The sequence below is a fragment of the Thamnophis elegans genome, chromosome 4 (assembly GCF_009769535.1).
Source record: "Thamnophis elegans isolate rThaEle1 chromosome 4, rThaEle1.pri, whole genome shotgun sequence".
NCBI classification, from domain to species: Eukaryota; Metazoa; Chordata; class Lepidosauria; order Squamata; family Colubridae; genus Thamnophis; species Thamnophis elegans.
In genome coordinates this window covers 79,306,552-79,330,555 of record NC_045544.1, presented here as the reverse complement: position 1 = coordinate 79,330,555, position 24,004 = coordinate 79,306,552, and the positions used below count along the sequence as shown (strand labels likewise).

Here is a 24,004-nt window from a genome sequence, read left to right as displayed (position 1 = left end):
ATGTGCCCTTCATCTGGCAATAAATAGCAGCTTAGATGGTGCTGAATGACACCATTTCCTTTTTTACAAAGAGACAATGAAGAATTGCCTTTTAATATCCTTGAGATTTAGTCTGAACATGATGTAAATTGAAGAGCATTTCTCTTGCCTAAACAATTTTGTAAAAACAGTAATTACCAGATTGTGAATGTTGTTTGATTCTAATTGTCTTAGGCATGTCAGCTCTGTATTGCTGGTAATAGCAATTGTAAAATACCTCTGTAGAAAAGTAGATTGAAAAGAAATTTGGTCCTTTTATATCTTTGGGCCTATAGACCTGTAGTATATTTAAACAAAAACAAAATGAATAGCAAGATAAAATGAATGCTTGCCTTAATGGAGTGTACAGACAAGTTTTTTTCTCATTTATTTTTACATTCTATTTCATAATGCAAAATGTATGTACAGCAAAAATCCCTGCATATTCTTATATATCCTCCCAATCACTGTACTTCAATTTCTATTTGTTACCAAATCCATGATGTTTATAATGTGCCTACGCAGCTCCAATGTACCTATTTTTTTAGAGTTAATACAATAGAGCTAATATAAAAGAAATTCAATTCTAAAATTCCTGTGACCACTTATGGGAAAATTATATTTTTCTTTTCCCATGCCACCCCATTAATTTGTTCTTCAAGAAAATTATAGTTTTTCCAAACAGGCAACTGATCATATGACTAAACTTTTCTTGGTCTCTGTTGTTTTAGTAGAGATTTGCAGAAAACAGAAAAGTATTTTGCTTTCAGCTTGAGACTGAACTGCTCCACTGGAGAAACCTGTCAAAATAGTCTGAACATCAGGCACCCTAAAGAATATAAGTGTTCCACCATTGGGAAAATAATAGGAACTTAAAAACAAGCAGTACTATTTTATTTATTTCACTGTGGTCACAAAAGGAATCTATCCTGAGGTTTTTTTTTTAATTATATAACTTTTTTGTAGGATGGGTGGTGGTGGTTGTGAAATGGTAAGAAATTTTAATGTAAAAATGCTTTTAATTCTTATTCCTAAAAATGTACTGGAGCAGGAACAGATTGCTAGACTGGTGGTTGCTGGTGCTGAGTATGATGGGAAGCTCCTGCCCTTCTGTTCTCACTGGTTTTATGGCTCTGACCACTAATTGGCACTGTCTTCCTGTTTGAGCAAAGCTTTTTATTATTCACTGCCACCATCTGCCTTCTGGATGATGTAGGGGCCCTCTCCTTTAAAACTGGCAGGTAAGGCAGAGGGGGAATCTTACAACCTGAATGCCAGACTAGCCCAAACCTGGGAAATACCACCATCACCATCATCTGAATTCTCTTATATCATCTCATGTCCCTTGTAGGTTTGAGGTTATTGTCTACTAGTAATACCCCTTAGGTTGATATTAAATTCACTTTTCTGAAAATAACTTTATTAAATATAAGGTAAAATGTAAGTAGTCTGAAGGAAAAACAATCTTTGTTGGGGGGAAATAATTCTATAGCACTGCAAAAATAATATAGAATATCAGCCACACAATGTTTTACTGGTTTGTTCATTTTTTAAAATCTTAGATAAAAGAAGTTATTTTAAGTTACTTTAAAAAAACACAATTCATTTAGCAGACCCAGAGAACATAGAAATAATAAGTATGGAAACAAAAATCTCATAAACATTAATGCATTTAACTGATGGATACACATTAGAATAAAAGGGCACCATATATGCTGGCTTTCAATCATAATAAAGGTTGATTGATATTTATATATACCTCAGAAACTAATGGATTTTTGTCATAAAGATTCCTACTATCTTTTCTAAATCTTCCAAACTCCCAAGTGATTTTTAAATTTTAGTTAGAACATTTCTTTCCTACTCCTGTTCACACTTAGCCGTGTTGCTTGACTCTGCTCCCCACAGAGGTCACTTTCCTCCTTCCTCAGTGATCTGCTTCAAACTAGTCAAAGATTTTTCAGAGTATAAGACTCACCGGAGTATAAGATGCACCAATGTTTTGAAGAGGCAAATTTTTTAAAAACGTTTTTGCACTGCAAACCTCCCCCAAATGGCCCGTTTTTCACGAAAACGGGCCCGTTTTTTTTTTTCAAAACAAGGGCATGAATAGCCTTTAGGGGGCTTGCATAGCCATGCATAATTTTTAGGAGGCTTTCAGAGAGCTCCTGGGGGTGGGGGGGAAACGAGCAAAAAAACGGCCTGTTTTTGCTCTTTTCTGCCCTCCCCAGCCCTCAGGAGCTCTCTGAAAGCCTCCTAAAAACTATGCACAGCCATTTTGGTGAAGGGGGTGGGGTTTCGGGAGGCAAAAATGCTGTATTCAGTGTATAAGACACACCCAGATTTTCAGCCTCTTTTTTGAGGGGAAAAAGGTGTGTCTTATACTCTGAAAAATACAATACCTATATTGGAAATGGTTGCAACATCTGATTTCTGTAATTCTCCAGAGGGAATTGCAAACAGACATTAATTGTTCTTCTTAAAGTGGCAAAGTGTTTTGGAATTAGTGAAATCAGGAAAGGAATGGAGAGATTGCTATCTAATTCATAACGGTTATTCCTTTTTCCTCTCATCCTTATTTTTATTTCAGTTTATTTTCTGAAATTTATGTTTTTTTATTATTTACATAAACTGTAATCTGACACTTTCTAGTATTTCTCTATAAATTCTTTTGTTTTATTTTCTAAGCCCTGTGTTCTTCTTTAATCTTTGCTCTATATTCCCATCCTAGCTGGATTTTCTAGCTTAAGTTTATTATATATTTATTATGTATATTTTTATTGTTACCAGCACATGGACTCTTTGAAGATGCCAATATCTGGACTTATTGATACTTACTGGTGCCTTGAACCTTGAGTAACTTTGTTTCCATGTTGCCTGATTTTGCCAGTGAAAAAATACATAAGTGGAGAAAGGTAGTTTGGTGCTACTTCTGTCTATTACCAACTCTCACCATGCTGGGCTCAGTCTTGCAGCATTTGTCATACACTTTTTAGGTCGTCCTTCAGCCCTTTTTTTTTTTAACTTTTCTTTTCTTTTCTTGTGTTTTTCTCTTCTTCCTCCTTGCCACTTCTCCCCTCTATTTCTCCTTCTATTGCTACTACAATTTTCACTTCAGTAGAACCCTTTTTCAATAAGACCTCTTTCTGGAAACATTAACACCATTGTTAAACTTACACATATTCAATTTGATGTTTGTGTGATCATAAATATTACATGACCTTGTAGATTGCAGAGGGCCAGAGTAAAGAAGCTTTATTACATCTCCTATAATGTACTTAAGTATATGTCGTATAAATATCTGTCACATCTGTTAAATCAAAATGTTTCATTCAATAGTTTTCAACACTTTACACTTTTTATCTAAGAGGTAAAGTATTCTCTGCAAGAATATATTTTCTGGAAAAATTGCATAAAAATGCAAAATTGATAACTGAATTGGCATTTTTGATTCAGTTACCATATTAAAGTTTCAGAAACAGTAACATATATTTAGGCACCATAAAAAAATCTCATTCTTAGGATTGTGGTCTATATTGCATAACATTGGGATAATAGTAGATAATTATAACCACTATTATTACTTTATTATATAATAAGAGTCCATTTGTAATGTTTATGAAAATCTGAATATATTGGCAAAGTCATTAGTAATCCTCTAAAAATCTCCATCACTTAATATTTTTTATTATCACTCTAGAATTATATAATTGAACTTATCTTTTGGCTAAATAGACTCAACACTGATTGAATTTGTCATTCAAATATGGTTTGTTTGTTCATAACTAAAATATTCCAAGCATGGAATTTATTTGGTTCACTAGAAGATTAGGTTCCTATTGTCAGATATTGACTTTTGAAATTATTTTATAACATTGGCTGAATGAGAAGCTGGATTTAGTGTACTGTATGTCTTTGAAAATTCAATTTATAAATACAAGCATAACTGGTTAACATACTAGACTTAATTATTTTTATAGAGAATAAATTCTTCCCAAAGTACTTTCTTCTTTAGTTACATCTTAAAGACTTTTCAATAATATAAAATATGCCAGTCATTTTGAGAGGGGGGGGGAGTTATATATCTTTACTGTTTTTTCCAGGTGATTTTAGCTCTTTGAAACACTTTTTGATTTACAAAGATCTGTTTGGCAATCCTATTTATCTTTCAAATAAACAGCAAATGTGATAATTAATTTAGAGTTGCAGTTAAGTACAAATAGTTATTTTGACTACATGTCTTTAGGTTATGAGATGGCAATGCTGAGACAAAAGTGTTGATTAAATAGAGCATAGTAAACATAGTGAGGGACTGTTTCTGCTGAGCTTCAAGTTAGTACTTTGTGCAACCAGCCTGCATTTGTATTTTGTCTGGTTTTGGAGTGCAAGTCATTTTTATGAGGATTAGATTTTATATATCCTATTGAAAACTGCAGGATGAAATTCTTGCCACTTGGTTTTCTTCAAAAATGTAAGCCTTTTTAAACAATCTTTTAAAGAAATTGGAAATGGGAAAATTGAATACATTATTGTTCCTTTTTTCTTTTAAGCTTTGAGGACTTGGAGTTACTTCTAATATTCAAATATATCTATATAGCATGTAAGAGAAAGTAATCCAAGAAATCTCTTGATCCTCAACAAAAACTTGAGTTGGAAACCTAATGACTGGACCTAACAAAGAAGTTAAGCCGTTGCCCTTTTTCACAACCTAACAATCTCTTGTACGATTAAAATTAAATCCTCAAATAATCCAGAATGTAGCAGTGCAAGTAGGTACCAGTTTACTACCCTTTAAAAGAGCATTAAAGATCTGACTCTTCCAACAGGTACTGGCCTGGGAAGATGTGTGAAACTGCAGTTTAAGATGGAGCCAATTAATTTTGGGGGGTTTCACTGGTGTAGCTGTTTTCTTTCTTTTATCATACTATTATTATCTGTTTTTAACTTAAGTCTTCCAGAATGTTGGTTACCAACATTAGCTGCCTTAGAAATTGAAAATATAAATAAGTGAATTTGGTGTACCAAGTTAACTTATTATTGGTGTATAATATAATAATAATTTTAATAAATTAAAGTATATATGTACGTTATCTGAATTTGAGCTGGAAGACACATATTAAGAAATTAAGAATATAATATGAATATACTGTAACAGTTGTAGGATTAGTATGTAAAGAAGCTATGGGAAGAGGTAAAAGAGAAAACCAAATTTGATTATTTTTTCTTGTCTCTTAAAATGTCACAAAGAAAAGCTATCAGTTGCTTTTTGAAAAAATATCATGATACTCAGAGTCAGTGAAAGTCTTGGGCAACAAGAAGGATGGATGGTAACTGAAAAAAGACTTCCAAATATCAAACAAGGAAAGGAAAGATTGACTGAACAAGAAACTTCTAGAAGTACTTGATCCAGAAAATTATTCATTTGGAAGAATTCATTTGAAAATAAAAATAGAAAGTGAAAATTTTAAATTGATATTAAATAATATAAAGTCAGGTAATAGTACACAAGATGACTAATGAACTTAAAATGATGTGAAGATGTGAAGATGCAAAATGTATTTCTGGTCACATACAAATGAAAAAGTACTGGAAACATAGTTGTTTGAGGAATATTAGTTTGAGGAAGTAAGGCTGTGACTATACAGATCATAAAGATGCAGTTATTTCTATGCCACTAAAGATCAAAATGGTTAAAGTAATAGTTTTTCTATTGGTAATTTCCAGTTCTGAAAACTGGATATTGAGAAAGAGTAGACAGAATAGGTGCTATTGAATTAATGGATTTGGAAATGGTTAATAATAGTATGGGCAACCAAAAGTAGGAACAAATGAATCTTGGATAAAATGTTGGCTGGCTACTAACTTGAGATTAAGAGCTAGAAATAACAATTAACAGACTATTGGCATGTGATACAAATTGATAAGGAACTTGATTTTTTTTGGAGGTGGCTTCAGAAATAGCTGAAGAAAGGTAATAAGATGAACAGATAGGATCAAGGCAGTTCTTCTAAAAAAAACAACCTTTAAAAGTAGTGCCAATATCTGCTGGGGTAGGTTCATTTGGTGAATATTAGATGTAGTTTAAAAAATTAGGAAATGTTGAGCATTTTAATTGTTATTATATTTATCTGGAGTTAAATAATATCTATGTTTATCCTATTTACAACAGATGTATTATTATTCTTACTGAACCTTTGATTCTCATCAAAGATAGGCAGTTTGTTTAATATCTGCCATCTCCAACTGTGTTTAAGGTTTAATTATCTTCCATCTGTTTAAGTTGTTCAGGTGGTCCTTGGAGATAATAAACCATATGCACACATTTTCTCTCCGTGCAATATTCCCCAAACATGGATGTAAATTGTTGGTCTGCAATATCTTTTTTTTGGTTTGGAATATCAGAATGCATTTGAAAATGCTATCTAAAAATCTCAATGTAAAGAACAGTAATATGTGTGAAAGCATGCATTTTTGCCAAGTTGAGATTGTATATCCAATTGTCATTATTTGTGCTTAGGCATACTTTATACTACCAATTTCTTAAAATATAATTTGATTCCAATATTTGGGATGATAGTGACCAAGTTTCAATTTTCTCTGAATATAGAAACTATGGAGCTTCAAAATGTTGGTTCACAAAAAGAAGTTTGCAATTAAAGATACCTAACTACTACAGCTATTCCATATAATTTTTGTAGTTTCTAGAAAAAAAAGGAATAATTTTAAGAGAGAAAAAGATTCATTTTAAAAGAAAGGATAGTTAATGAAGTACTTATAGTTTGGTGTTGAACAGAAGGAACAAAAGAAAAAGGAATGGAAGAAAATCACAGTATTATTTAAATAAAGGAAGAATCCCATTGAAGCACAACCATTGAAAAAAAATTGCGGTAAACCTGTATTAGAAAAAAAATCCCAAATATTCATAGAAATCTAAGCATTAAAAATATTAATGAAAATCTAGTTTAAAGAACCTCTTTTCAAAAATCTATTCTTAACCTAAGCTTTTCAACATTAATAGTATGGCAAATGGCCCTGAAGTTAAATTATATCATCTTCAAAGAATATGCAGCAAAATCCTAATTGTATTCTTAAAATGTAATTTCTTTTATGTAGATAGCTGTTAATTTAATAACATGCATTTTTCACTTTGGGTAATAGGAAATTATATTCTAATAATTTTGAGATTTTTTTTTATTCCACTGAGATATTATATATGCTTGGGATTTTTCTGAACATTTATTAGTAATGTAATTTAATTAATATCTGGACTCATTCTCCCATTAAGAACAAGAGGAACATATTGATTTAAGGTTAATGCTTGTAGAAAGTTCAAGGGGGCAAAAGAGACTTCCTGTCTTGATTTCTGCAATATGCTTCACAAAGGGCTACTCTTGAACAGCATTTGAAAACTTCAAGGTGCAGAATTCAGCAGCACATGTAAATTGCATAAGTTATTCATTCCCCAAGCCCCCTAATCTGTGCAGAGACCTGCTTCTGAGTTGCATTAGTAATTTGGGTTATAATGTTTCCTTCCCATTTTTATTTATTTACAGTATATTTTAATTTTTTCAATGCTTCTAATTTTCATTTTATATTCATTCTATTTGCCACTCAAACACTTGTTGAGATGGATGAGCATATAAATTGAATGAAATAAATGAATACATACATACATACATACATACATACATACATACATACAAGAATTGGACATTATTTTCAAGAACTCCATCTAGGTTTGCAGTGGTATCCAGGAGTTAAGTTTAAGTAACAAAATCCAAAGGTTTAGCAACAAATAATAGAGTTTTGCACACATTTTGGGCCTTTTGTAGGATCTCACATAGCTAAAAACGTGCTAAATATTTGTAATCCTTCATCACAACTATGACAGAGAGAGCTGCAGTTGGAAATTTAAAAAACAGCTTCTTGGAAAGTAAAACTTTTAAACATACACAAAATACAGTGTGTGCCTGTGTATATAGAAGGGAGGAGAAAAAGAGGGAGAATATTTATAGTATGGAATGAGAATAGAGGCAGTTAAAAAGAGAAAGGTTTATTCTTTAGGTGAGGAGGATTGATTTATTGTCTTTGTCTTTGATTTATGAAACCTTTCATTATGATGAAAAAGTGGTGAATAATAACATTTCTTTGTGTCTACAATGAAAAATGGAAGCATGTATCATTTTGTTGTTTGATACGAGTGTGTATAATGGGCATATTAAAGGGGTTGGGTTAAATTGCCTTTTCTCTGCTTGTTTTTTTGTTTATAAAATTCAATCTTTTTTTTAAAGGTAACAAGAACAAGAATAAATTAAGGTTTTATCTTTAAAAAAACCTCTGCATCTTGCCAGTTTATTTTTCTCTTACGAGTACATCTTTAAAGTTTTTAGATATAACATGGGATATTATAAAGTAGAACATGCATATATGCCTATCACTCTGTACGTTGTAATAACCAACAATATACAGACAAAGAAACTAAAGGTGAAAGATGAAGATAATTAAATAAAGAAACAGAATTTATGCCAACAAAATATATTGTATTTCTCTTTTTCCTTACAAACCATCCTTGTTTCCATTGGGTCCATAAACTGCTCCATACATTGCCTTTTCTTCTTTAAACTTCTCACCTCTCTCCACCCCACCACAAATTTCTTAGTCTTGTTGTTCTTCTCAATCCATTCACTATTTCCGCCAGCCTATATTTTTTGGCAGTTTAATCCTTATTTCTTCTCTTGATTATGGTTTCAACATTTTTCATGCCACAGGATACATTTCAAGGGCTGTGGTTCACTTCCTTGCTTTGGCTTGCTGATTTGCCACAGCCATAGCCTTTTCATGGCACAGAAATGTTCTATGGCATAATGTTTGATAACTCCTCTAGCTGGTTAAAGCATCATTATAGCTTTTTTTTTAAAAAAATGAAATTCTGTAATATTCTGCTCTTCAATCTTTCTGTACAAACCGATAAAAGAGTATTATAAATAATCCAATATTGCATATCATATAGAGTTAGTTTCTTTTCCTAGTGCTGATTGGTGTGATGATATACTGAATTATGTTTTACCTAATTCCTGTGGTAAGCAGCAGTCTCTTTTATCTTGTCTCATTGTTAACGAGGGTTGTTTTTTTTAAATCTAAATTATCTACCTGCATAGGTTTGATTTATCAGAGGCCTGAAATCAAGAAGGCACAAAAAATAACTCTCCCCCCATCTGATTGATAATAGAGAATCTAATAGTTTTGGCCAATCTAGAAGAAAAAGAACATCAAACCAACCCTTTCACTTTTTAAAAGGTCATTCCTACAATATACTAAGTTGTAGAATGTTCATTTTATGCAGATAAAATATCAAATATCAAAGTCAGAATTTTGATATTGCAGAACAATAGGCTGAGCTGAAAAGCCTAGCATTTTATTCATAAAAAGCAATTACTCAGCTTGAAAACTCCAATAACAATTTGCAAGAGATATGACAAATATTTGAATGTAGGTAAACAAAAATCTTCAGGATGAAATGACATGGCTCTGTTTTTTAAAGAAATCATTTAGTTATAAATATTATTTATACCACTGAGCAAGAACACTGTACAGCATTATTCATGGAAGGTTGTATGTATGCATATACGTATATAGTGTGAGGAACCTGTAGCTAAACTAAAAACTACCAACTGCTTGTTTATTTGCAACTTTACATCTTCAAGAAGTAAGATATTACTACATTTAAATACAAAAGGAAAGCTTATGGATAGATAGTTGGTATTCTTTGCCCAAATACTGTAGAGGACTATAATAATGCCTCCTCCGCTCAGTACTATAAAACTGATTTTGAAATCAGGTAAATATGCTGCTAACTGTACATTCTTTCATTTGATTTCCTTCTTAAATTTTGACACAGAAATGTTGACAGTGGTATTGGCTTATATATTAAAAACTATTAATCTAGCTCAAAACCTAGATTTTAGTTACCTATATTATGACTATCATATTTATAATGGGATATTAATTTTCATGACTTTCAGCTTTTGCAGATCACATGTTTTTAGTTTAGTTTCTCTTTAGAAGACAAGTGCTCAGGTCAAAAAACCATTCTGGGGACAATTAAAATATTATATGATCAAGTAGATACAATGAGTTGGAATTTGCCATATGAAAAAATCATTAAGGAATCTTAACTGTTAAGACTAATTCATGAAAATATTTTTTTGCATGTTTACTGTTACCCTAGAAACTGTTTAAAATTGAGTGCATGATGATATTTTTAATGTTCTAAATGTAAATCAGTGAATCAATGTGACATTACACTGATCAGGAGATACAAAGATGTGAATATATTTTTAAATATATATGAAACTTGGAAATTATCAACATATAAATAATTGATGAATTTATTAAACAATGGAGTAACAAAAATATTGCTATTCCAGGAAAAACTCCTTAATTATCATAATACCAGGTTTGCGGTCTTGAATAAAGATTTGCTATATTTTTATGAATTGGTTGTTGATTTAATGTAAGATTGAACTGTTATTTTATATGGTGGTCATAATGGTCAAGGATTTATGATATTCTCCTTTTTTCTTTATTAAAGCATTAAAGAAAAGATTGCTTCTCTAATATAATTGTTTTCTTTCTTCAATATTGTAAGTTTTGACTCATTTTTATTAAGGTTTTCCCTAAAATGTTTGTTGTGGTGTTGTTGCTTCCACAGTACTAATTGGTTTTTGCCAAGTGCTGATATCATACTCCTTGCTAGATGGGATGAGGGTATGGGTTGGAAAGGAGGGGATATTTCTCATGTAGCTGGAATATTTATTTATGCACTTACTACAAGCCTGGTTTTTTTTTCCCATTCTCTTGGTACTTCAGTCTCTCAGTACAGAAATAAACTAAACTGATCCTTTCAGTATTAATAAAGATTCATGTTATGTTGCATATTTCATTCTGTTGATTATTGTTTCGTTTTGTTCTTACTTACAGGTATATCAGAATAGTTGGAACACACAACACAGTAAACAAAGTTTTCCATATTGTGGCTTTTGAATGCATGTTCACCAATAAAACCTTCACTCTTGACAGAGGACTAATAGGTAAGTGATATGAATGGGAATTATATTACCAATGATGTATTTTATCATTTGTTTAAAATATATACCCAAATCAAATAAACCTTTATTATTCCTTGTAACTCACCTCATTATGGTAGTCTTTGACCTTTACTATAGTCAAAGACCAGCATAAGAAGGTGAAGTATAAGGAATTAAAAAAATTATAAAATACAAAGTGCAAAAAATGAAATTACTTAAAAAGCTAAAAAAAATATTTAAAAAAACCTTTAAAAAATCTAACAGAACAGATAAAAGCAATGAATAGACCTAAAATATGACAAATTAAATCTATCTAGTACAAATAATGCAATAAATCAAATACAAAACACTATAATAATGGTCTAGATCAGCGTCCCCCAGTCTTTTGGGCACCAGGGACCGGAATGTTTTTCCCCATGGACTGGTAGGTGTGGTTTCACCTGCTACCTAGATCCTGCACATGGGCAGATGAAGCTTTACTAGTTCGCTTGGCCACGTTCCTATTGGTCTGTGGGCTAGGGATTGGGTACCCCTGGTCTACATGGTTTTAAAACTGCTTTGTGACCTTGGTCATGTTCTGACATAATTTGAGTGCTGCTATGGAGAATTGACAACATTGTATATTGTAGCAGAATTGATAAAGTAGCAGGGAAATGTAGAATTGTCCTGTGAGCCTTGAGTATTTGTAAATCATAAAATGAGGCTAAAAGTGTAGAGTCTATGTGGCAGACTCTCATGTAAATGCCAAATGTTAGCTGCAAATCTCACAATCAAAATTGATCATTTAATTAATATTATCCTTAATGGTATCACGTTAAGTAGCAAATCTTGCCTGAATTCAAAGGGCTGTTCATAGAGGTCAATTGTTAACCAGTAACTGGCATAAAACTGAAAAAGAAAGATTTTGCCAATGCTAGAAACATAGAAGAATGTGCAACACTGGGGAAAAAAATGATATTTTCATAATCCATCTTAAGTAAAATGGTTTTTCAGCTTTTGCAATTTTCCAGAACCATTTTATCAATCAGAAGTTTACTTTTGTACTGATGCTTTTCCTTTTATTGTATTGGGAGGATGTTATTTTCTTTTAAATAATCTTGGCTGTTGTCTGCTATAATGCCTGTGAGCATTTAAAAATTGTCAATGAAGATTCCCAGTTATCCAGCTAGAGTTGTCTGGAAATTGAGTCATGGCAACTGGACTTATTTTTCTGTTGGTTCAAAATGTTCTACTGCTTATCCAAATCGCTTCTTCAGTCTGAACAAGTTGGTTTGGGGGATTCCATATATGTCCTCCAGGATGGTTTCATTTCTCATTTAATCTGAATAGGCTTGTTAGGTGAGTAGTAGGCAGAGGGTTGTTGGAATGTAAATGTTCCAAATCCTAAATCCTTTCCTGTAGGTGGGTTGTTAAGTGTGGACTAACTGGTGAACTTGTGAAATGGTCTTAAATTTCCTGAATACTGATGAAAGTACAGCATAAACAAGGAGGAACTATGGCCTCTTCTTCTATTGAGGGGAGGATTTTCCACTTTGACATAAATGGATTCCTTCACTCCTCTCTCAAACTGTGTATCTTCCCTGTCCTAAATTTAGGAGTTGGAACATTTACATCCCAACAATTCTCTGCCTACTTACCTAAGAAGACTATTGAGATTAGGTGAGAAATGAAACAACTTTGAAGGAGTAGTAGCAATATAGATGGGGTCTCCCTGTTAGTTTGCTCTGAAGAAGCTACTTGGATAAGCAATATTTTTTTTGAAACAAGAACATATTTAAACATTGATAAGCATGTTATTGGTCTATAGTTTCCTAATGTTGTCCCTTTGCTAGTTTTTTTTTTTTTAATCCGATATATTTTGTCAATTATTCACCAATTGCTGGTGTCTGCTTTATGCAATACTTCATTAAGCTGTTAACTATCATTGGATGTAAATAGTTAGTTTTTTGAGCCAAAAGCCATGCAATTGATCATTTCCAAGAGATACCCAGGTTTTTATCCCTTTCACTTGAATTTAACCCTTTTTGCTATTATTATTAGTTTTTCCATTCTATTTTTGCTACATTCATCTTCATCCAGCACTTTTGTTATAGTCATATTGAGTTTCACATTGATCTTTCCAAACTGGATTGTTTCCTTTTTGTTTGGTTTTCCATTTTCAGAATTTTTATTGCCATTTATATAGAATTTATATAGAATATAGAATTGCCCATGGTCTGTTTATTGTTGTTGTTGATATTCTACTATCTGGTATATTATGATTTGATTATGGTTGTAGCATTTTAGGTACCATTCAAAGTGACTGCTGTGAGATGGACAGCTATGTAAATTGCTTAAAAGAACAAATGAATAAGATTATTTGCTCAGAGAAGATCTAAAGTTCAAAAAATGTACAGGTTTATTTTTTGTATACAAAGATAATGAAAGGTATAGAAAAACATTATTTTATCCAGAAAAGAAAATTACTTTCTTAATATATTTATGTTTTGTATTCTGAATATCTATGGCATGCTGAAGAATAACAGCATTTACCAGATACATAGGCATGAAGAAGTGCTAGGATAATATCTGAACTGAATAGCTAGGTTGACTAGGGGTTGCTGATGAAAACAGAATACAAAACAAAAGGTGAGGAGGAAAAAGGAATACATTACATCTCTCCATTACAGAAGACAGCAAATTGAACAAATAAAAAAAGCAAAGGAATCTGGACGTGGAAATTGGGTTAGACTCTAGTTCTACAGCAGAGAGAAAGCTTTTGATAAAAAACAACAACCCTCAACACCAGTTATATTGTACAACAGTATAATTATAACAATACAGTTTTTGGTATAAGACCAATGGCAAGAGAGACAAAGAAATAATGTGAAACAGTGCTTCATCTTAGATCCAAAGTTACACTTTTGAGGAAAGCTATGGATCCCCCACCCCCCCAAAAACCAGTTGCAAACATGTGCTATGTTCACATCTTGAATGTGGTGAAGTAGCTTTGGAGAAATTCATCCAAAGCACGGCACAAACCTGCAAGGAAGGAGAAAAGTTGCGTCCATGTAATATATGAAGCAATGTATAGAAAACTAAATGTATATAGTAGGAGCAAGGATGTTTTAAACAAAAAAAAAACTATGGAGGGAAGTACTGTAGTTAATGATGTTGGTTTAAACGAGTCCTCATCTTAAAAACATATATGCATATTTTATTTGGCTTATATTTTTTTTACTCTTTCTGTACTCTATATACAGTAGCACTATTTACTTTCAAAATTCTGGAAATCTGGTGTGGTTTACTGTAGTCATAGCACAATAAAACATGAGTCTACAGACTCTACACTCAGTTTGCTTTAGGGAAAAAAATGGGAACTTCTTGTTAACTTTAAACAATTGAATAACTCTTTTATGATGTAAAATGTTTGAAACAGTATTAAAAATACTGTTTAACATTTTTGTAAAATCCAACATTTTTGGAAAATTAAATACCATTTAATATTTTTGGAAGGCAATGGTTACAGGCACAACTGAAAATCTCTATTTTTTCAGGTGCCCAAATCATAACCCCTTCTTTTTGCTTGTTTCTTCTGTCAGTTTTTAAGAGTGATTATCTCTACTTTTTTCCATTTATTCTTCTATCCAATTACAACCAGTAGTATTGAATTGCCTCTACTTAGCAGTTATCAATATTTCTTGAATTTCCAATTTCTGCCAATTCCATATAAAAGAATGTGCTAACAGTTAATATAGTAATTATTTTTAGTCTTTAATTATATAACAAAAGAATGTCAATGTTTTGTCATATACAGAAATAAACCTAAAATAGATATTGAGAGCAACAGCTTAGACTTTTATCATCATAAAATTTTCTCTTGACCTGCGAAATAAGCGCTTGGCCTTATTTTTGGGGAGGTCTTATTATTTTTGAGATGCAGGAGACAGTGAGCCTGGTCACCTCATGGCTGCTGCTGTTGCAATATTTTCAGGGAGGGCTTATTTTAGCACATGTGCTCAAAGGCCTGATTGGGTTTATTATCTGGGGAGGTCTTATTTTCAGGGAAACAGGATAGATGGGGAAGAAATAGAGGTAGTGACAGTTTTTATTTTCCTGGGCTCCAAGATCACCGCAGATGGGGACTACAGCAATTGAGGGCAAAAGAAGGAGGGGGCGACAGAAAATGAGGTGGATGGAGTACCTGAGCAGTCAGTGTGAGCCTAAATGGACTCCAGGGGATGGTAGAGGACAGGGAGACCTGGAGGAAGGATTGTCCAGGGAGTCACAATGGGTCAGCCACAGCAACAACTAACAACTACAACAACGTGTGTGTGTGTGTGTGTGTATGTGTATGCTGGTCTTGTTGTGTTAGTGCCCCAGTCCGTCCCTGGAGAAAACGGCTCCAGGGCGGCACCTGGGCACAACAATCAAAGGGGGGTCATCCACGAAGCTAATCCTAGAAAGAACTTGAGGACACGAGATCTCTCTGGGTGAATGACATGACATGACCACTTTATTATGTAGCAAAGCTGAATATATAAACTTTCATACGTTTTCAAACATTGCAAATGTCATTGGTTACAAATTATGCATCTGGACCAATAACAGAATTAATAACTGCGTGTTTATTAAGTTTCACGTGTACGCCCTAGTTTAGCTGTTTTCAAGCAAGTACAAAACAAGCAAATTCTACAGGTGTCAAGAACAATTTGTGGTCGGCTACATCCGTCCTGTGTGGCTAGATGTGCTGTCTAAACCATTTCCTATAGAAGGAGGCATGCAAAGCATTAGGACAAATTACAGTGCTTACTCTTATCAGACTATGGTGATTCTTAGAAATAAATGCCACTAAATTAAATGGATGACCAAGTAAATGTTATTAGTAACTCTTAAATATTTGGGCCACTTACTAATCTTTTCCAAAGAAAGGCATTCTCAGAGAAATAGGATAGCAACATTGTTGTATTCAGGTCTTTTCCCGTGTAAGATTGAGATTGTCTTGGCAATGTTTCGGTGAGGTCCCACTCGCTATCCTCAGGCTAGTGTTTTGGCTTTGTGTATTTTTTATACACATACACACAGACACATAATTTTAAGGAAATTAGAAATAACATTATTTTTAAATGTTACTGTGTCATAATGTATACAGTATATTGGCCACCTGTTGCCTGATATGAGCCAGAAAGAATAACATGAAATTTATCTACCTATTCTTATTATTTTGAGCAACTTGCAATTATAAAATTATAAAACAATTTTTAAAACATTAAAACAAACATTTTGTTTCTTTTTATGGAGTATTTTACATTAATACGGATAGTTTTCCATTCTAATGGTACATTCAATTTGTAAAGAAATATGTTCTGCAAAAATAAGATATAATAAGATATAAGCCATCTTCTGTTTTCCATCTTATAACTTTTTACATATAATATTTAGTTGAAAGACAAAAAAAACCCTTAGAAGCAAGACAGTGTTGTTTCTGGTAGTGCATTTTTATAAACAAAGTGACACAGATTGAGACAGAAATACCATAGGGAAAAGCCAAAGGAAACCCAAAAACCTGAAACGCTTCACGGAATGACATCTCTTCCAGATGGTGTTTTTAATACATTTATCAGATGGATATGAAAGATAATAATGAACATTCAAAATGGGGAGTGGCAATCCTCTCTTGGGAACTGAAGCAGCATGATACCTTCTGTGTGCTGAAATTATTTGATTAGTCTCTAATATCCTATCGTATAAAATAGTGCAGCAAGTTTTTCCTTGGCATTAAGAAACACTGTGGACAATATTACTCGTAAATAGTCCATTTGTAATAAATATAATTTGCTTTCATATAGACAAGACACTAATTAAACATCAAAAGCAAGATTTAGGAACACCTTAGATTCAAAACACCCCTCTTAATATAAAAGCTGTTTGTAGTAGTGGTTAAGGTGCCAGCCTAGAGCCCAGGAGACTGGTGCTAGGCCATTTTAGGCATTCCCAGTGAAGCACTCTCATCCAACTGACCTCACGGGGTTGCGGTTGCGAACAAAATAGGAGAAAATATTGGTATGTTCCTCACCTAGTCTTATATATGCAAAAAAGAGAGGAGAATAAATATAAAAAAGTCTTCAGGTATATAACATCAATTGAAAATGTGAGAAAAATAAGATGAATTAATAGATGATTAATTATGCTGCATCTTCTGACCTTGAATTTTGTTTCTAAAAACTGCATAGATAGAAAATATGCATCTTTATCTGTATAATGCATGTTTTGATTCAATAGAAATTTAATGATACTTCGAATGCTTGGAAAGTAACAGAAGAAGGACTCCTTAACAACCACACTTACATTGTGGCTAGATCTATTACCTGTCTGGTGTGATGGTTATTGGTCTCTTTACTTCTGTCCTTATTCTTTGAAACAATTTTTGATTATTGATTTTAAATGCATAATTCAAGTTTGTTAATCACAGTAATTGTTTCAATATGTCTAAATGTTTTTGTGATAAATGTTTTGTTGTATAACTACTTTGAAGTTAAAAGATTTCTGGCCTTCACTGATACAATTCACTCATTGCTCATTCATTTTTAATCTTGCCTCTGAAATGTATCCATGTTTTCCTGTGTGTTAGCAACATTTTTACTTATTTTTATTCTTTCCCAGATAGAGAAACTGATGGAACTAAGTTGACTGTGCCTTCCTTTGATTTCTTTTGTATTTTAATTTTCAGTTCCCACTGAGAATGTTGCAACAGTTGCAGATTGTGCCAGCGTGATTGAGGGCGTGAGCCGTAGCCGCAATGCTTTGTTGAATGGAGACACAAAGAATTATGACTGGGATTCCGGGTATACATGCCATCAGCTAGGCAGTGGTGCTATTGTTGTACAGCTGGCGCAGCCATACATGATTGGATCAATTCAGTAAGAAGATTTCTTTTTTCATGTAAAAATAGTTCACTAATGAGAATGCACGCCTCCTCATAGCTGCTGTGAAAAGTTCATATTTTCATGCAGTGATGGTGTTCTTAATATACAAAACCTAAGTTGGAAAGCAAACCAGTCTGTATATGCATATAGACATATTTGATATGAAAATAGTGACATAACTTGAGGGCAATCAATTTATTTTGTGCTGAGAATAGCACCAGAATCAGAATGCCTCCAGTTTGTGTTACTTTATATTGCTGTGTGATTTTTACATCTGCATAGCCTTGAGCTGATGAAATATTTATCTCCTCAAATTTATCTATGAGTCAGTGTGAGCAAAATGAAATGTTAATGTGTTAAATGAGAAAAAAACCTAGAATAAATTTCCTGGGTATCCATGAAGCTCAGTATATAATTTCTGACCAACTGGTACCTCCCTTCTAATGGCTTTTTTAAAAAGTTTTGGTACGGGGGCAGGTTGCAGGAGGATAACACTATTTATGGAAGAAAACCAAAGACAAATATGCATTGCTTAGAGGTCTTTGAGAAGACAAAGGGATTTTCTTAAAGATGTGTGGTAAAGGTTTGGAGACTACCACAAAATATTCAACTCTAAAAAAGAATTTAGGATTTTTTTCTCTTTGTGTAAGTTATTATAATCCCTTAAAAAAACAAAAGGGTTTCACCATAGTAAACCTGTGATAGAGAAGCATAAAGAAAAAAAAATCACTTCCTTATGATAAAATAAGGAATTATGCTTTCTTTGTTTTTCAGTTCTTATAGTTTGATATTAAAATGATGAAGATACGAGAGGCACTTATATAAATGAAGGACAAAATAATGTTTATATTTCAAAATGCTTGACATTGAAAATATATTCATAAAATGGCATCCTTCAGATTATTTGACACACTTTTTTTTGTAAAAGTGGTCATTGTGCCACATTGACTTTCACTGATCCCAGATTTGTTGTGTCTCTCAGCTCTTGGAAAGGGTGCCAGATCTGCTTTTTTTACTGCAAAAGATAGACCTTTTCAAGTGTCAGTAATGTCATTTGTGCATTAATGATAAATAACATATTTGCTGAAAACAAAACATGAATTCTTGATTGTACCAACAAATCTATAAACTAAGATATTCTCCAAGGAGTAGAATATACTATCAAGGTCTGAACTAATTTCAGGAATTTGGATCATCTACAAACAGAAATGTGAATCATTTAGAGCATCAGATTGGATGGGCACAGTTCTTTTCTTAATTTAATTTACATTTCTAGTTCACAGAGCAAGTAGATGGATATTTTATTTCATGTAAGGCAGAATGTTAGTTATTTTATAGCCCTGTGCTGATCTCCATTGATGCCTAAAGTCCTTCCCTTGCTCTGTAACACTCAGCTTTTGAGGCTTAAAAGATTCCTCGTTGTAGGCTCCCTTCTAAAACAATTCAATATTTCAATGTTTATTACACTTGTATTCCCGAGGGACTCAGGGCGGCTAACAAACAAGGGGGGGAGTGGGGAATACAAAAAACAAACAAAGACAAAAACAAATACAAAAAACAGCTTAAAAACAACGCAACAGTCACAACAATTCAAGTGGGGCTGGGAACTCATCAGCCCTAGGCCTGCCGGAACAGCCAGGTCTTGATAGCTTTGCGGAAAGCCTGAAGGGTGGTGAGGGTCCGAATCTCCATGGGGAGATCATTCCAGAGGGCCGGAGCAGCCACAGAGAAGGCCCTCCCCCGAGGGGTCGACAGTCGACATTGGCTAGCGGATGGTATTCGGAGGAGGCCTAATCTGTGGGATCTAATTGGTCGTAGGGAGGTAATTGGCAGGAGGCGGTCTCTCAAGTACCCAGGTCCAATACCATGTAGGGCTTTAAAAGTAACGACTAGCACCTTGAAGCGCATCCGGAGTCCAACAGGCAACCAGTGCAGCTCGCGGAGGATAGGTGTAACATGGGTGTACTGAGGTGCACCCACAATCGCTTACACGGCTGCATTCTAGATAAGCTGAAGTCTCCGAATGCTCTTCAAGGGCTGCCCCATGTAGAGTGCATTACAGTAGTCCAGTCTTGAGGTCACAAGGGCATGAGTGACTGTTCTGAGGGCCTCCCGGTTCAGGTAGGGATGCAATTGGTGCACCAGGTGAACCTGGGCAAATGTCCCCCTGGTCACAGCTGACAGATGATGTTCTAAAGTCAGCTGTGGGTCCAGGAGGACTCCCAAATTGTGAACCCTGTCTGAGGGGCGTATAATTTCACCCCCAGCCTGAGAGATGGAATACAGGGCCAATCTTTGGGGGGGAAAAACACAAGCCACTCGGTCTTGTCGGGATTGAGTGCAAGCTTGTTCACACCCATCCAGACCCTGACAGCCTCCAGGCACTGATACATCACTTCAACCGCTTCACTGAGTAGGCATGGGGTGGACAGATACAGCTGTGTATCGTCCGCGTATTGATGGTATTTTATCCCATGCCGACGAATGATCTCACCCAGTGGCTTCATGTAGATGTTAAACAGGAGGGGGGACAGGACCGAGCCCTGCGGCACCCCATACTTAAGGGGCCTAGGGGTCGACCTCTGCCCTCCGACCAACACCGACTGCGACCTGTCAGAGAGGTAGGAGCTCTCCAGAGATCAACAATCAGTGCGACCAAAGCAGTTTCATTTATTAAAGAGCGTTTTTGAAAACCACCATTTACCCAATCATGTCTCTAATAGAAATATAATTTAAAACTAATTTTTGCAAACCATATTTCACCTTTAAGATGTAACAATGCATTGTTCTCTGCCCCTTGTACACAGTTATATGAAGGAACAAATGCTACTTTAAAATAATACCTTTTTGTGTAAACTGACAAGACAGTTGGTCAGATCTTTTAATTAAACCTTAAATTGCTTTTGATAATATAGTAATACTGTTATTCAGATGTCACAATTTCAGGTCACCTACAACCATCTAAACCAGCTGCCAAATGCTTCCCAGTTGTCCACAGTTCAGAAGTCTCCCATTTTCTGAAAGAGCTGGATCATGACAGATTTCTACATTTGCTGTGCTGACATTATTACTAGAAAACTCTTCATTCCTGCTGCTGTTGGAGGCCACATATAGCTTTTTATCAGAGTTCTTCCTTTCGAACAACTGCCTATAAATCTGGAAGCCAACTTTATTGAACCAGTCTCCATAACTACACAAATCAGCCCTGTAGGCTTTTATCTATACCATTCAGCCACACTGAAAGCAAATTACATTTTTTCCTGTAGATTCGAGGAAGGGGCTGCTCCTGGGTATCATCAAAGCCTGATTGGTCCAAAGACTGAGGGAATTTTCTTTTAATATCGTCCTTTCCCTGTTGGCTCCCAGTTCCTCTCAGTCTTTGGTCCAAACAACTGCTTTGGTTCCCAGAGAAATTATTTATCTCCCAGATGGGTCAGACTGCCTCCAAAGGTCAGACAGTCCCTCTGGTGGTGGAAATCCAGTGCAGTGATGAGAGGTTGCCTCTTCCAGGAGCCAAACCATCTGGTGGTTACAATAGACGCAAGCCTACAGGGATGGGGTGCCCACTTCCAGGAGCAGGTGACTCAAGGCAAGTGGTCATGCAGAGAGGCAGCCCACAACATAAACTGGCTAGAATTAAGGGCTGTCAGACTAGCCTTGTGCCACTTTTAACGGGACATTGTGGGTTGTCATGTCTTAATGCTCACGGACAATATAGCGACCAAGGCCCACATCAACTGCCAGGGGGACACCAAGTCCAGGGCCCTGATGGCCGAGGGGGAGGCCTTGGGACGTTGGGCCGGGTGCCATCTGACCTCCCTGCAGGCAGACCACATTTTGGGAGTGGACAATGTGAGAGCGGACTGGCTGAGTCGGACAACCATCGACAATGCAGAGTGGCGTCTTCACCCGGTGACCTTCCATCAACTGAACATCAAGTTCAGACTGCTGGTGGTCGATCTGTTCACCAGTCCAGCCATCTCGCAACTCCCAAGGTTTTTCTCGAGACATGCCACCCCGCAAGCAGAGGGAACACACACTGAGATACCACTGGCCCAGGTGCCTTTTGTACGCTTTCCTGCCTCTGCCCCTCATCCCACAGCTGGTTCAGAAAATCTTGTCAGAGGAAGCGGAGGTTCTCCTGGTAGCACCTCACTGGCCCAGGAGATCGTGGTACGTGGACCTTGTCAATCTCTCCATTCGCAGACCATAAAAGATACCTCAGGAGCTACTCTCCCTCAGCCAGGGGGCCATAGCTCATCCAGATCCCAGCTGGCTCCAACTGTCCGTCTGGCACTTGAGGGGGACCTCCTGAGGAAAGACAATCTATCTGACAAAGTCATTCATACCATCCAAGCATCCCGACGTCCGTCTACGACTTGGATTTATGATGCCACTTGGGTGGCATTCGCTGCCTGGTGTAGGACACTAGATATAGTGCCCACTTCAACATCCATACCACAGCTGCTGGACTTCTTGTAGGCGGGATTGGATAAGGGCCTGTCTCCCAACACCCCCCGCCGACAAGTGGCAGCACTTTCTACCATTCTTGCTAGACATTCAGCTGTTTCCTTAGGGCAGCACCCTCAGGTCAGGTTTCCTCCAATCTGTGCCCTCCTAAGGTACACAGTTTCCCCACCCGGGACCTCCCCCTTGTTCTGAGGGCCCTGACCAAGACAACATTTGAACCTATATGTCCATTGGTCTTCGTCACCTAACTCTGAAGACAGCTTTTCTTATAGCAATTATATCAGCAAGGAGAGTGTCAAAGTTAGCTGCTCTTTCCCTCAGTGAGGATATATGTGTTTTTCATGCCGACTGGGTCACCCTCCGGCTAGATCCAGCTTTTATGCCAAAGATTAACTCTCTGTTCCATAGATCGCAGAAAGTTGTACTTCCCAACTTCTGCCCTCACCCTCAGTATCCCAAGGAAAGAACTTGGCACAAGCTCGACGTTCAGAGAATGGTTTGCTGCTACATCAAGAGAACAAAGGAGTTCCGTCACTCCGAATCCCTTCTCATTTCTTTTCAACTAGGTTCCATGGGATCGTCCACCATCGGTCGGTGGTTGAGGACTTGTATCAAACTGGCCTACCAGCACCAGGGCAAGACGGTATCACCTAGACTCACTGCTCATTCCACACAGAGTGCGGAGTGTGGCCACCATGGCCATGTGGGCAACACAAGCTCCTGTGGAAGAAATCTGCAGAGTTGGTCGTCTCCAACTCTGTTCATTAAGCATTACCGCATTGACTCCTAGGCTGCAGCAGAGGCGTACTTTGGAAGGAGAGTGTTGCAGAGAGTAGTTGTGACTCCGCACACCCTAGACGATCATGTTGCCCTCCCTGGGACTTCATAGCTTGGGTATGACCCATGCTTGGACTCTCCAAGCAGCGCACAGGAGACCGTTGGCTTACCTGAACAGTCGTTCTCTGGGCGCTGCGGGAGAGTCCAACCCTGCCCTGGGGTTTTCTTCATCCCTTATTTATCAGGCATCTCAGGCTGTTCGAAGCGTGTGGGCTATGGAGACTTCCAAAGGACACTTCAAGATCACAGTCCATCATAGATTACGCCTTCGTTTTTGAACTGGACCTCAATGAGGAGTGGGGGCATGGCTAAGAATTTCAACTCAGTCCTTGGATGAATAGACTGAATTTAACCCATGCTTTGACTCTCCCGCAGTGCCCAGAGAATGACCGTTCAGGTAAGCCAACGGTCATTCCTCTTATCTATTTGGCAGTTCCATTTTCAGTGCCATCAAAAGCCTAAATCACCTAGTGGACTGTACACTCAGAATTCATCACCTGCCAACATTTCTGTCATTGAGTGGAAAGAGGACATTGAAGGAGGAGACATTTGAACAACTACCAAGAGAGAAACAGTGACAGAATGGAAGGGAAAATCATGACAAAGAAATACAACATAATAGATATCCCTCTATTTCTACTGACTTTACCTCTTCAGACAGAGAGAGGCAGAATGCCAGTAAAGAGA

The 24,004-nt window shown here is 35.9% G+C and overlaps 1 protein-coding gene across 1 annotated transcript in view; it reads left to right on the top strand.

Annotated features, from left to right (window-relative positions):
• The window catches only part of BTBD9 (BTB domain containing 9), a 127,500-nt gene that overhangs the window by 63,444 nt on the left and 40,052 nt on the right, over positions 1-24,004 (top strand). The window contains 2 exon segments of the mRNA XM_032216811.1: positions 10,999-11,108; positions 17,815-18,004. Coding sequence (XP_032072702.1) covers positions 10,999-11,108; positions 17,815-18,004 — 300 coding nt within the window.